This window comes from Alosa alosa, chromosome 14, assembly GCF_017589495.1.
Source record: "Alosa alosa isolate M-15738 ecotype Scorff River chromosome 14, AALO_Geno_1.1, whole genome shotgun sequence".
Taxonomy (NCBI): Eukaryota; Metazoa; Chordata; class Actinopteri; order Clupeiformes; family Clupeidae; genus Alosa; species Alosa alosa.
Window position 1 is genome coordinate 9,849,479 of NC_063202.1, and position 15,099 is coordinate 9,864,577.

Consider the following 15,099-nt stretch of genomic DNA (forward strand, 5'->3'; position numbering starts at 1 on the left):
TGAATTTCTTCCTCGAAATCAAATATCCCGCTTTATTCCACTGTTGCGTTGTGTTCATTTCCTGTTACAATTTAAATGTTTTTGTCGCTAAAACTGTCTTGTTTGTAGAACTAATTTCTTCCGACCGTAGGCCTATCAACTAATTTCTCAACTCCCAGGACAAACTGCCGTTACTAGTTCTAAATGGATGGTTGCTCTGACCCAAGGCCAGTCGTTAGTTCTATCTCTCCCGTTGTCCGGGCGTATCCCAAGATTCTGATGAACTTTAGCTTTGTAACATCGCTTTTAACCTGCTGTCATCCATCTAGCTAAAAGCCACCTCCGTCATACAGTATGCTACAATGTTGCAATGTTCTGAACGTCTGCATTTTACAGCTCGGATGCAACGTGACGGTTCATTTAAACTTCACAACGAGTTCGGCGAATTAATATACAAGTGTGATACGGCCAAAAAAATGGATCTACTTCATAGGTGTGCAGATAACATACGGTTAATGGTCGTTCTAAATTACGTAGGACAATGGGAAATTCAACCAGGCAGTGGAATAAGCTGGTAATAAATGGCCGAGAGCCAATCAGCATGTGCAGTTGATTCCTACGTCACAATACTATTGAAATAGCATCAGCTGCATCAACTGCATTTTAACTGAACATAGTTACAACTTAAATCAAATTATGCTTTATTGAAATGAAAAAAGTAATAAAGTAATTGTTGTGAAAGCTACAGGTATGAGTTCAAGTATTAAGTACTGACTTAAATTAAAGGAGAATTCCAACGATTTTTTCATAGATCTGTTTCTTGAGGTCACCCGAGTACTGTCGGTACAAAAAAAGACGCTTCTAGCTCAAGTTGCTGCGGCCAACTGCTAGAGCTGCCAGGCAGCTACAGTGCTGGAGTGTACCATTGTAGCTACCTGGTAGCTCTAGCTGTTGGCTGCAGCAACTCGAGCTAAGTGGAGCCAATTGTTGACCCTTTTTTCGTACCAACAGTACTCCGTTAAACACGACAAACAGAAAACTATTTGAAAAATCACCGGATTTCTTCTTTACCAATTAGTCAGGTGTAGATACTGAAATCAGTCCATCTCCACAACACTGTAAATGTCATTTTCCTCCTGTGTATACTGAAGATGAGTATATTCTGGTATTAGACTGTAGGGACTCTCTTCATGGTTGGAGCTGTTTGGGACATCAGGGATAGAGCTGTACACATGGTACACAACAGACTACAGAGAGGTACACAGAGAGAGAGAAAAAAAAGAGTAAGTGCAGTGCCAAGTTTGACGTTGTTTGGATAAGTAATGCAAAAGATATCATTATTGTATATCAGTAAAGGAAGCACACATTGGCTTTCTCCGCTCTAGCCACATCTCACACAGAGTTTTGGCCGCACTGAATCAGGGCACAGCACGGGTCAAGATGCAAGATGTTTTGGATGATAATCATGTCTGACATCAACAATAAAGATTCCCTGTATGCAGTTTGCTTGCATAAAAATGATTCCGCAGATCTTGCAACAACACGCCAACAAACACTGTGTATGCAGTGGCCATTCAAAATTAAGTAAAAATGATGTGCAATAAACTGACACTTCAATAGCCAGGCTACTTTGGACTTGACACTTTGAATAAACAAACAACAATTCCAACTGCAAGATCCCAAGTTGAAATGAGTGATGGGCTAATGGTTCCAAATTTAAGGACATTTCAGAATGCTAGATAGATAGATAGATAGATAGATAGATAGGATACTTTGTCAATGCGCAAAATAAGTAACAGTAGTCTGAAACGAAATGCTGTTTTACATCTAACCAGTGGCGCAAATAACTGACATGTCCAAATGGGCCTTGATGAAATGTGTCGCTAGACTGTTCATACACATTATAACGGGCCAAAGTTGAAGAGCTGTTGTCCGTTATTGTTCATGCAATTATAGGCTGATTCATGTTCCCTTGCATTGTGTAACTGAGGTCCATGGCTAGTCTGGCTTTCACCAGACCAAGCTCAATCTTTTAAGAAATCAAAAAATAAATCGCGGGCAGATCAGGCTGGGTTCACCCAGCCTAGTCCATAGGCGCCAGGGGCGCAGCTACCCATTTTTTGAGGGGTATGCAACAACAAATTGGCCCCCCCCCCCCAAAAAAAAAAACAAACAACTAAAGTAAAACAAAAGGCCAATATTTTACACTATTAGTGTAAATTATTTTTAAAGAAATTCTGCCAATTTGAACTTCAAGTATTGTTAAATGGTGCATTGTCACTTTAAGAGTCTAAACGGTTCTCATAACATCTTTTTGCCAGCTGTTGCTCACAAAGGATAAGGCTGATCCAACTCTAGCTCACATTATCAGCACAATATTAAGCTATTAATATTAGGATTGTTAGGAAATGGAAACATGTAATGAGTTGTAGCTAGCGTGACATTTCTGTTTGCAGTTTGCCATTAAAAATTCAGTATGAGCATGGTAGCCACCTAGCTATCTTAATTGAATAGGTTATGTTTCAATCGGCATATGCTTAGCAAACGCTAGTTAGTCTGTTAACATCAATATTGGCAAGCCTCCAAGCACAGACGTCACACTTTAAATCCTACCTGTTGCTTTTCACCATCCACTTATTTAACTACTGTCGCATCCCTTGACATGCCATCTCATTTTCCCTCTTTCTTTTTCTATGTTAAGCCCCCGACAGCTTGTTTTGCTGTAGGCCTATCCATCTTTTTCAATAGACGAAAACTCACTACTCGTACCTGCTCACTCAGCGCTCACGGCGCCCCCACTCCCTTTTCTATGTCAAAATTCTATGATGAGATAGGGCTCCTGTTATTTAACATTGAGGAAATGCAGAAATTATTTAGAAACGTACAACAGTAGCTACATATAGAATATACCAAATATGTTCTTATTATAGGCTATATATATTTTTTTACCATCGCTTTGGCGCCCCCACGGTGCTGCGCCCCTATGTGCCGAATATAGCGCATAACCAATTTTTGCGCCACTGATAGGCGCCCAATATTGTTTAATTTTCCGATTGAGATATCCACGCTCTGGCTATTCTAAATGCATCAGGGAGTTATGACGAAACTGTAACTAACAAACTAGATCCTAATAGAAACCTGTTAGCTTCCCTAAGCTACAGGTAGGCTTATAAGGTAGGCCTATTTACAACATATGTTGTAACATAACATTGTCAATAGGCTATGCTGGCGACACAAATAAAATCTCCTTTGGAAACCATGGCTTACGCCAATTACAGTATCAAGCGGACTTAAACTGCCATATCGTGGCAAAGTTGTAATAAAATTCACGCAGCTCCATGAGTCAAAAAGTGCGAATGAAGTAGCCACTTCTAAATGGGACCCACTACACAGTAGCTTAAGGTGTGTTGCTAAAGCAGCCATAATGAAATGAAGGTGTCCTTGTTTGGATACTTCACACACACGTACTTTTTAATTTCACAGACTACAACTACCAAGCTGGAATCAAAGCACATCGATTCCCCTCTCACACCCTACATGCACTTAAAACAAAATAAACAGGCGTCTCAGTCTCACGCATGTAAAGGCAAAACCGTATCAGACCGGTGTAATGTTGGTAAATCTTCCATTGCACAGAATGATTTTTGTAGCACGTGCAGCAAATGACAGTCGAAAGATACAATTACAGTTCTGCTATCAATTTGCTTGGTATTACCGCATAGTTTTCTACAAATGCAATCAATCAAATTGGCCTCCATCACTCAACCAACGCTAACGATAACATTACCTAGGTCATTATTGATATCATGATATTCTTAAATTAACGCAGGCCTAGGCTAGAATAGCCTAGGACTCCGCCCCTGATTGATATTATAAGATTAACGTACCTGCAGTAAAAACCAAGCATGTCCGATAAACATCCTCAGATTTATTTTGGCTTCAAGAAGAAATGGGAATTACATTTCATGTGAACATCATCCTATCCTTATTAGACGCGTCCATTGTTTTTCCAACCCACTTTTAACTTCCAACAAAATTACGTCTCACTGCAACGATGCGCCATCTAGTGGACAAACGACTACTTATCGCCAATACTGGAAATGCAGCCATGATGATGATATTTTTTTTTTATTTTGGCTTTCTTTTAATCCTACTGAATTTGTAATTATGTATCGGCCGTTCTAATACCGATAGTATGTGGGTGCCTGTGTGTGTGCATGTGTATATGTGTGCACCGCCATCTACAGGCCAATGAGTGTACAGTCACTAAATGTACACAACCTAATTTTTTTTTTTTAGAGCCCCCCCCATGGATGAAATTCTACGAAACTTGGCATACCCCCAGAGAATGCCAGGTCAATCATACACATAAAATGTGGTGCAGTTCTGAACATCTTAACTGAAGATGGGGGCAATTAAAAGCAGAATAATATTGCATTTTCATTTTTTACCGGGGGGGTGCAAATCACAAATGAGTGATTATGGGCCTGGTTGATGTGGGCCCTTGAGACCAACATACCATAAAAGATTCTTCATCCTCAGTGCCACGGTTCAGGTAGTTGTTTAGGAAAAACTGCTTTTTGTAGGTTTCATTTTTTTTGAGGTGTAAGGTGACGGATTCTCTATAAGATATGTAAATATCTCCAAACTCCAAGTCTGGTAGATACTTTGCCAGCTTCAAAGCAATGAAAACATCAGCGGGTGCTGTGTAACGTTATGGATCACACGTTCTGAGTATGTTAATCTTTTCTTGATATCTATTTGAACATTTGGTGACACAATGGTCTAAATAGTTAATTGATTGTAGTATTGGAAATCTGCAATTCCCCTGGCTGGCCACTGTTCGTCGCCATTTTGTTAGCGTTTCTTGCCCGCCAGGTATCCATGGTAATCACGTGACTGCAAAGTATGAATACCACCAAAGACTGTTTTTGAGTCATATTTTTGCAAATCTCATGATGATTCATCTTTCTACAAAATGGTTTGTCTCAGGGCTCGAATTACGTGGGAGCCAGAGGGAGCCGAGCTCCCATAGAGTGACGACTGGCTCCCATGAAAGCAACAAAGTCAAAAACCTGAGGGGGTCTCTCATATCTGAAGGTGTCTGGCATTGTAATTTACTCTCAAACAACCGCTCATTATCTATCCCTGTGCGATCTCTCACCATTAAAGACGTTAAATTAAAATATAGGCTACTACGGGACGTAGACCTACTACGCTCTTGAACGCAGCATGACACTTCACCACCACACCACTAGACTATATGAGCAAACCGTATCGATTTGACAGCACTCGCAAATCTGAAGAAGTCACCCTGCTTTGATGTGTTTTGTCTATTTGCATAGGCGTTCATTGGGCTAGCCTACGTGGTTTGATACGTGCTGAAAAGTCCTGTTTGCTGTTGAACTTGCGCTTTACCTATTCTATGTTGATTGACAAAGCCATACATTATGGCCCATAATGCAGCCTACAATGATTGTGTTGTCTGATCTAGCTATCCTCTGCCATTCAGAGCTCTGGAAAGTTCCCAGCTATTTTGAAACACCTGTTAGCAATCTCTGATGTCGGAATATTCAATGGCTACCCGACAATATCTCAGTGCAAACTCCAAAATTTTTCGTCTATTAATTTTCCACGGTTCAACACATTAGCCTACTAGAACATAATTGGCTGGCTTTATTCATTTCTGCCAGTTAGTGCTTTTTCCCCTGTGTATAAGTTACACTACATGCATTATTGTGTTTGACACTGAGGATAGCCTATCTTAGACGGTGGTCTGGTTTAAATGAGTTACGTTGTGAAATTGAGAATGCCACAGATTAAATCGTTTAGTCTATTTCTTTGTATTGTGAAATTGAAATGAGATATGGACTATTATAATCAATAATATGTTGAAATTAATTAAAAGTAATCAATTTCTATGAAAAATCTATGTCTGTTGTATGTGTGTGTCAAGGTAACGCCTAGGCCTACCGTGCGCATACTGTACTGCGCAAAAGCGCCACTTGCGCCTAGGCTATTTCATTGTATTGCCTTGTTAGGCTATGCGCAGGGTGTGTCAACTTTTTATGAGATAGAGAGACCCCCTTAAAGACAAAAAGATAATTCGAGCCCTGGTTTGTCTTCTATCATTAAGCTATTCAATAGGCTAAACATATATCCTACATCAAAGCATTAAGCTTATGTCATTTCGATCAGCTACAGACAACGAGTGGCAGACAGATGAGATTGTTACTAGAGATTGTTGAGTCACATCGTTGCAAATGTCATACGATGATGCATCATTTCACAAAGTGGTTTGTCTTCTCTATCAGGAAGTTATTCAATAAGCTTAACAATAAACATTTAGCCTTAACTCAAAACAGCTGTTAGGCTTATGTCATTTTGATATGTAAAAAAGTCACATGCAGCCTTGCCTAAATTCTGCTTACTGCACATTAATTGTAGGCTAATATAGTATAATATTCAGTATTCATTATCATCCAGCTTCACTGGAATAATGTTTTCCCCTTTCATCCTATTTTTAAAGCAGGCATACCTGCGGGCATGTAGCCTAATTGGGCTATGGGTGATCTACAGGAATGGCATGTTTGAAAAGGCACTGCACTAATAATTGGAAGCCATAGACGAGTGTTTAGATGAGATTGATATTTATATAAATACAGGAATATACTTACATCATGATCAGGATCCAGGCCCACTGTCATTTCTGAAACCCACAACAAAACTGCAAAGAGGGCAGTGCAACTATTACATCAAAAACCCCAAAATGGCATATCTATTCTGAAAAATATTCTTGTTTGCAGTAACAGCCAAAAAAATTAAAAAAATGGGTCGGTAGGTAGGTCTATTTTTTTTTTTTTTTTTTCAAGATTCAAAGTAAAAAAAAAAGTACAATTTTGGTCATGGTGATTACTTAGGTATAAACAAATGTGTCAATTGTGACGTAACTGACTGGGTCCTCAACCTGTGCCTTCAGGCGCATCACTGCAAACCTCAATCTGATGCAGGTTATGTAGACCAGCCTTTCTCAAACTTCTTTGACCTGAGGCCCAGTCATGGCAGACTTTGGGGTCATAGGGCTTATCTACCCAACCCCACTCCCTCCCAATCAAATTGTCATTGTCATTATCACAATCATTGTTATGCCTATATTGTTATCCATACACTTTCACTTAAATGTTTTGTGACATGCATCCCATGTGACATCCCATAGTTACTGTTGCTAAGTCGGACAAGTTTGCAGGAAAGTTTGCGAGAACGCGTGTTCAACATGGGTACGCAGCACCATTTAGCAGAGTGTAACAGTGTATGCTAGATTTCTGGGCGTCAAGTAATATTGATATATTCAAAAAACAGAGGCCAGAAAGGCCTTCAGTATTCGGAAGGACACATTCACAATGTCTGCTATTATCAACGAGGTGGAACACCACAAATTGAGGACCAACCAATCTGGTGTTACGGATCTTAATGGGATGCATGTTAACTGGGGATAAACAATTAGCACGTTATCACAAGCAGGTAGTTTACCTTATTTGCTGCAGATGTGACTGATTCAATAAACAGGTCTGTGCAAACATATGGTGTTGACGTGTCCATAACAAAATCTAACCATATTTCGAGGATTAATTAAAGACGGGTCCAAATGCTGCAGATCCGAGTTCCCACGCAACTTGGGAGAGTGGTTAGCCTGTTAAGCAGCTCATGTTGGGGAGGTGGAGAGATGGCTTCGCTTCGGTAGGCCTATAGCCTACTTATTATTTTGAATGGCTGCTTTAGAAGGAAGAGTTCAAAAAAGCATGATACAAATGTAGGCTATTGAAAAGAAACCACTAGATCTACCCGAGTTTACCCATACAACGCACGACATATCTGCAGTTTGCAGACGTGATTTGTCTTGCACAAGACTTCATCAGTGCCCGCTTATGCTATACTTAATTTAAATGTGGGCAATGTAGTAGGCCTAATATTGGCGATTTCGAGACTGCATAGCCTGTCCAGCAAGGTTTTCAATCGGCACATGATTTGATCTTTAGAAGACATGGCTATCTCTCGTTCAGCCATCAATGATGCATCGCAGTAGTCTATTCTGTTTGTTGAAAAAATGGTCATTAGCTTATTTCTGTGAACAGTCTTCTATCCCAAGTTAAACATGGCAAGGTAGCCTATGCCTAAAAGCTGAAAGTATTCTTATTGTGTGTAAGGCGATACGTGATTGAAGGTGTAGCCTATTTGCGCGTACTTCCAGTTGTATGAGTGAGTTCAGTTCCTGCAAGGTAGGTACAATTTTATAACCGTGGAAACCAGGTTTAGTTATATTTTTGTATGTAGTTATGAACACAAAAAAGGGAACATTTTCGTACACACTCAGATTTCTTTACTGAAAAGTAGCAGCCTATCCAAAGTTATGTAAAGTTAGGCCTATGTCAACGTTTCACACGGTCAGGATATCGGATGTCACTTCTACAAGTATCCCAGGCATATATTTGAACCTTTTTGAGCTCTTTAGTTATTTAGTTACTTAGGCTACTCTCAAAAGAAGCATTAGCATTCACATAACCGGCGTATTGTAGGCTACAGAATGGACACTATAAAATTCAAAATTGACCGAGGTTGACCGAGGTCCTCCGACCTCCTCATTGTGACATAGTAAAAGGGGGCGGGGCTTGGGATCGGTCAATTAGGTTCTATGGAACTATTTATTTGTTTCTGATTGGCCGAGAGACGTTCCATGAGTTGGAATATCCCTGGACATTTCAACTCAGACTTTGCACAGCTAATAATAAATCATTAAGCAATGTGTTACTCTTTAGCAAACCATAACGAAACAGTGCTTCACCACATCTGTGGATTAAGCCACACAGTCAACTCAATGTAAGTAAGATAAACAGTTTTCAGCATTGCCAGCATTGTGTAGGGCCAATAATATGATTGTCACTTGGAGGAGACTTTTAGATAACTAACGTTAGCATAGTTAGCTAACTGCTGCTAATGTGCTAGCATTGTGTCAGAAAAACATATGGGGCTGTGCACAGTAGTGTAACATTTATTCACCATAAATTAATAAAGTTGAGTGGTTCTGCAATGTAGGCTGTTTCCGTTTTTTTGCAGTACCATGTCCCTTACATGACATGGCCCAGTGTCCTTGTAACATGCATGCAGCAAAGCTAGATATGAATGTGATTTCAGCCCGACTTTCAACATTTCTTTCAAGAAGACACGTAAACCACAAAGACCCGTAACGAGGATCTGGAATGTTGGTTACCTAGCAACCAAGACGCTGTCTATGGAAAAGGGAACTATTTTTGATGCATAAGAACGATGTCGAAATTAACATGTTTAAACAATAATGGGGTGTTTTCAGATTATTTAGTTTGTGGTAAAATTGTTGTATAAAAGCAATATAGCACTCGTGATCGTGGGATTGGTCATGGATATTCCCACGGCTGTTGTTGCCTGCGCCACTTTCGGCCTCCCGCCTCATTGGCTCTGACGAACAACACCCGTGGGAATATCCATGATCAACCCCACTCACTCGTGCTATATTGCTTAATTATACAGTCTCTGCTCTGTTTCTATGGAAGTTCCAAAAATCAACGTCGTTCTATTAAAGAGCGGTTTGCTATACAGTGTATTATACAGTCTCTGCTCTGTTTCTATGGAAGTTCCAAAAATCCAAAATACCACCACTTTATTGTATGGCTCCATGTTTAATGACCTCGATAGCAGAAACGTTTGTTTTCTTTTTTTTGTCGGCCCGCGGTATCTTGATCAACTTCGCAGCAAATTATCAGACGAAGCACCGGGCCTAATTTCACTCCACGACTCCGCGGACCAGCAGTCTCTACGTTGCGGACCCATATTTTGAGAAATACTGAATAGGCTAGACCACAACCAATTTCAATTCTTCAACACGGTCACCGTTAGACAAGAGGGAGAAGGGATGGGAAAAGATCTGGGCACAGTTCTTCCAGAACTTCGTGCCAAGTAATGAGCGTTGTCGAGATGTTTGTGTGAATGAAACGAAGCGTAGCCTATAGGCCATAGTGTGACATGCGTAAACCAGTGGTGTAGAGATGATGCCACAGGGTTTTATTTAAGAGCGCCTACGTTTGTATGTAGGCAATTTATATTCACAATACTTAGGCCTACTAAAATAAATAGTATTTTATTTGTATTGGTTGTTTAGAGTAAAAAAAAAAAATTGGTCGGTCTTAACGCAAGTTTACAACCGGCAAGTTGGTCGGACTAAAAGGGGAAGAAAATAAATATTTGGGTCGGTTCTAAATTGACAGGGTCGGTCGGGTTACGGCAAACGAAAATATTTTTAAGGATGGCCTAATATTGGCTTCTGATTCTGACAAATCACTTACAAATCATATCTCCACACACAAGTGATCTTACCTGAGGCTGCTGCTGTAGATGGCATTGCCATGTCTTTAGATGCCATTGCCATATCACCCATCACACTAGGCTGATGGAAGGCCAAAAACATCTTTACATATTCAACTCATTCATGCACTGAACAGAGGATAATTCATGTGGATTTTACTTGTCTAGTTTAGAATCACACAATGTGTCACAGAATTTGATAAAATACAGTAGGTGAATATGTTTTTCTCTTGTACTTACAGCAGTGGTAGTGCTCCTAGATCCCATACTTAGATTACCATCTGTCCAATGTAAAGAATATGTGAGTGTATATACCCAGTACACCTTGTACATTCACACGTTTATTGTTATTTATTATATGATACGTTAACACACACACACACACACTTACGACTAACATGTGGATCATCTACCCGTGGTCTGTTGAGACAGACAAAGAGATGAAGAAACAAACAGAAGACATCACATATGAGTACATGTCTGTGTGGAAATAGTCACACGATATGTTCACACCAGTGACTAGAGTCTGTGTAAGGGGGGACTGCAGGGTGTGGGAGGTGGTGTTTGAATGTTGCACTTTTGCATGTGTGTCTCTACTGTATATGTGTTTGGCATACTTGCACTGTTTTGACATACCTTTTGAATGCACATCTTCCTGTACAGCAGAGAAAGACATTGTTACAATGATTAATGAAATTGTATTGATTATCACTGCTCAATTGATTGCCCTCTCTTCCATTGGAGCAACAGAAGAGCAAACATAATCCAGCTGATCAGAATCAAGATGGGGTAACTTCCTTTTGTGGTCAGTCAGCTTACATATGATCATGTATGCAAATTATACAACTATGAACAAAAACAACAACACTTTGTATTTATGTAACGCTTGATCAAGACCTCTAAAGCACTTTGCACTGAAGGGGGGACCACCACCAAAGTGAATCAATGGGAGCTACACCCAGCTATGCTATGGCCTCCTGATAAGAGAAACTCACTGGTTTTCATGCAAAGAAAGGAGGCGACCAGGCCTCCCACAAACATGATCACTGCAACGATTACTATCACTGTAGTCCAGCTTCTCCCAGAGTCTTTAGAGAAAGAAAATGTATTACATTAAATTTCATGTGAAAATATAATTTACATTAGTTTACTTACATTATTTACATGCAATTGTCACACAAGAAAAACACACACAAAACCTTCGGACTGCCTTTGTACAATATTTGCAGTTCTTTAACTTACCAACAACACTGACGGAAGTTGGCTCAGTGACACCTGTAGAAGTGGACACCTGTACACCTGACCAGAGGATGACATTTTCTGTATGACCTCTAGCTGGTGATGACTGATGACTGAGTGATTCTGCTTCATAACATCATTTTTTCATTTAGCAGACAATGCCATCACAATAAAAACAAACAAAACCTTCGGACTGCCTTTGATGTACAATATTTGCAGTGTTGTAACTTATCAACAAAACTGACAGAATATGGCTAAGGGACATCTGTAGAAGTGGAAACCTGTACACCTGACCAGAGGATGACATTTTCTGTACGACCTCTAGCTGGTGAGGACTAGGGTTGCAAAGGGGCGGAAAATTTCCGGAAACTTTCCGGAAACTTACCATGGGAAGTTAAGCTGGGGAATTTTGGAAATATTCCAAATTGGAAACTTTAATGGAATTAAAGGTAATTATGGGAATTAATTGGAATTTATGGTAATTAACTGTGAATTTTGGGTAATTCATACAAACTGTTTCATATATAAACAAACATTTTGTTTCGTAAAAGCAATTTGATTTGAATGTTTGTATTTTCGCTCAGCTTAGCATACAAAGTTAACTAGCATGCTAGTGGGAATCCCATTATCTGCCTATTGTTTACTAGCATGCTAAACTAGCAACACTGAACTGCCTAAGATACACCACACCACTCAACAACAAAATCCGATTGGTTGGAACCTTTTTTTCCCATGCACATGAACGCCCCATAGGTTTCCTTTATGTCTAGCCTATGCTGATTGCTGTGTGCATGTGACTGACTGATGTGCAGGGTACAAATTCGACTGAAATTGCATTAAATCAGGTTGTTTTAACTAATATTATGCTCTAGATGGGGTTTTGTCCACTACATTTAAGTTCCCTGTTATAGACTAACTTTCCATATTAAAAATTCCCAGTTTATTCCCATTAATTCCCGTTTATTCCTGTTAATTCCCATATATTCCCGTTCATTCCCATGGAAAGTTTCCAACTTTGCAAAATTCCGGGAATTTTGCAACCCTAGTGAGGACTGATGACTGACGGCCTCTACACACAGCTGCTTGCGTTGCAGTGCTGGAGACGCATTCCCATTCACTTTACATGGGCTTATGTCATCCGTTGCCGAACTGAATTGTGGGTCCGTTGCATTGCGTTTCTCCCGTCGCTCGCGTTGACAAGTTCAGCTGTTGCTGCACCGACAGACGGCACCGGCCAATGAAGCCAATCGACGGACGGCACCAACCAATCAAATTACGGTTATACTTCAAGTCATTTGCATAGCTACCGTCGGGAACACCCACTGGCATGCGTTGACGGAAGGCAACTGTGTGTAAAAGCCGTGAGTTATTCTGCTTCATTACATCATTTATTCATTTAGCAGATGCTTTTATCCAAAGCAACGTACAGAATGAGGAATAAACTTGGAGTCCCCCTCACGAGCCTTGCAGCCAAATATAACCTGTAGAAGCCTACACGCTGACAACAAAAGCCTTTTAAAGTCAGCAGCATAGTAGTCCGAAAGACAAAGGACATGGCACATGAGTTCCGATGCTACCTTCTGCCAAGGATGTATTATTGAACGGGCCTACTGAGCCCAGGGCCAGGCCCAGATGTATTAAGGGCCGCCCACTTATTGTCGTATATGTGGGAGGGGGGGTTTGGGGGTCCCCCCCAGAATTTTTTAAATTTGTTTGTGATTTTCTGTATTCTGGTGCATTTTGGGGATGGCCAATACTGAATTCAATCAGATTCATAGCCTACATCCTGATTTGTTGATATTGAGGCAATGATTCCATGCAAAGGCTTGGGCTTCAGGGCCCCCTGACCCCTTGGGCCCCTGGGCCTGGGCCCGGTGCAGTAATCCATCCCTGACTGTTCTCCACCCCTGATATCTGAATGGGGCCGCTCAGTCAAATAACATGGGTTATGTTGTATGATATGTCTTTATATGTCCCCTCAATCATATTCTGTGGGTTATGTTATTATTCCTGCAATGGATGTGCATGATTGCTGTGGATCTCCCACTGGCTGGTGTAAGCCATCACTCTGGCGTGCAAAGCCTCAGATGTACTTCCCCCTGAACGCTTAAGAGCCGACTCCACCAGGAGCAGGGATGCCTTTTGGGTGGCATGGAAAGGCATCTCAATTGAATAGATATGTCTGAGCACGAGCTGGGCTTCAGGCAATTCCTTCACCTGGTTTTACAATCTGGACATTACAAACACGTCTGTAGCCTGCTCTGTGCCTTCAGGATGTGAGTAACCCTCCAGTGCCAGTGAGCTACCCCTGTTCATTGACGCTACTAACCCAAGTCAGGTGTGTGCACTTGTCAGTGTGATGCTTGTGCAACATTGTCAATTAGCAAAGAGTGTACCGCACCCAGTTGCTGATCTTTTATGCCTTGTTGTGCACTCTCAAAGTCTCACGCCCATGAGTACTATTGTGCTTGCCAGAATTCATTGCCAGAATTCTTCTTTAACATCTCATACAGACGTATAAATGAACATGATGAACAATATTTAACTTGCAGTACATATTAAGTTACCAACTATTTTGATATGGATGAGATGACAAACTATAAGGGATTATGAATTCTCTATATTAACTTATAGCAACTTACAAATGTACAGATGGCCTCACACCAAAGTGGTGAGTTAAATCTTCTCTAGTGAGTCCTAACTGGCATATGATGGCTTTGTCAGTTTCATAATCTTCTAAAGGGATGCCTCTACAGATACAGTAATGAAATACATGGGAAATGTTCTGCTTATCTTCGTGTATTTCAAGTTATATACAGTACATCACTAATGCAATACTGCCTACACACAGTCAAAAGTTTTTAAACGTAACTTTATCGGATACAATTTTTGATTTGCAATATTCAAAATACATGTGTCCTTACCTACAGTAATTGAGACTGGTTGAGATGGGTCAGATGACAGTTGAGGAGTTGTAACTGTATAATAACAACTCAGTGACATTTGTGCAGGTGGCCTCACACCAGCCCAGTGGCTCAAATCCTTCCCTGTGCTCTGTAGCTGGCATGATGGCATTGGATTACCGAGAGGCTTTCCCCCCACTAAGAAGAAGCACTGAGACACAAGAGGGGACTGAGGTGTCAGACAGATCAGATGAACTGTATCTGTCTCACTGATGAGCTGAGGAGACACCTGGAGTTGTGGAGGTCCTGTGGGATAATAAGAGGCAGATTACAATGCAACACAAGACCTTGTTGCAGCAACTAATCTGAACCAGATCTGACACTATTGTGGGCATCCATGTTAATCTCTCTACTTGAGCATATTCATGGCCTTGTGTTGCATGAGCATTAAGCGTTCACATTTTCTTACCTACAATGGTGACTGAAGTAGGGGGAGAATACCCTGATGCTTGTTTATTGAAATAATAGAGACACGTCAATTCAATTTTTGCCATCCCACTTTGACCTGACCATGCAATCAAGTCAT

General features: G+C 40.6%; 1 protein-coding gene across 2 annotated transcripts; it reads right to left on the reverse strand.

Annotated features, from left to right (window-relative positions):
- Positions 1 to 966: 966 nt before the first annotated feature.
- On the reverse strand, positions 967 to 15,099 carry LOC125307383. 2 transcript variants are annotated; one of them, XM_048263335.1, is made up of 9 exons: positions 14,983 to 15,099; positions 14,535 to 14,819; positions 11,367 to 11,459; positions 11,008 to 11,026; positions 10,763 to 10,791; positions 10,612 to 10,652; positions 10,384 to 10,453; positions 6,657 to 6,688; positions 967 to 1,226 (listed from the first exon to the last, which is right to left on the reverse strand). In XM_048263335.1, exons 1-9 carry the CDS (start codon positions 15,065 to 15,067, stop codon positions 1,077 to 1,079), a joined length of 804 nt encoding a protein of 267 aa, XP_048119292.1. In that variant the 5' UTR covers positions 15,068 to 15,099; the 3' UTR covers positions 967 to 1,076. The 2 variants fall into 2 exon arrangements, with proteins under 2 accessions (XP_048119292.1, XP_048119291.1); XM_048263334.1 differs by having other exon boundaries at positions 6,657 to 6,706.

Coding starts and splice junctions, on each gene's coding strand:
- LOC125307383 (XM_048263334.1), bottom strand. CDS start 15,067: ATGGCAAAAATTGAATTGACGTGTCTCTATTATTTCAATAAACAAGCA. Junction 14,820..14,982: donor TACTTCAGTCACCATTGTAG/GTAAGAAAATGT, acceptor ATTATCCCACAG/GACCTCCACAACTCCAGGTG. Junction 10,653..10,762: donor AGATGATCCACATGTTAGTC/GTAAGTGTGTGT, acceptor TACATTGGACAG/ATGGTAATCTAAGTATGGGA.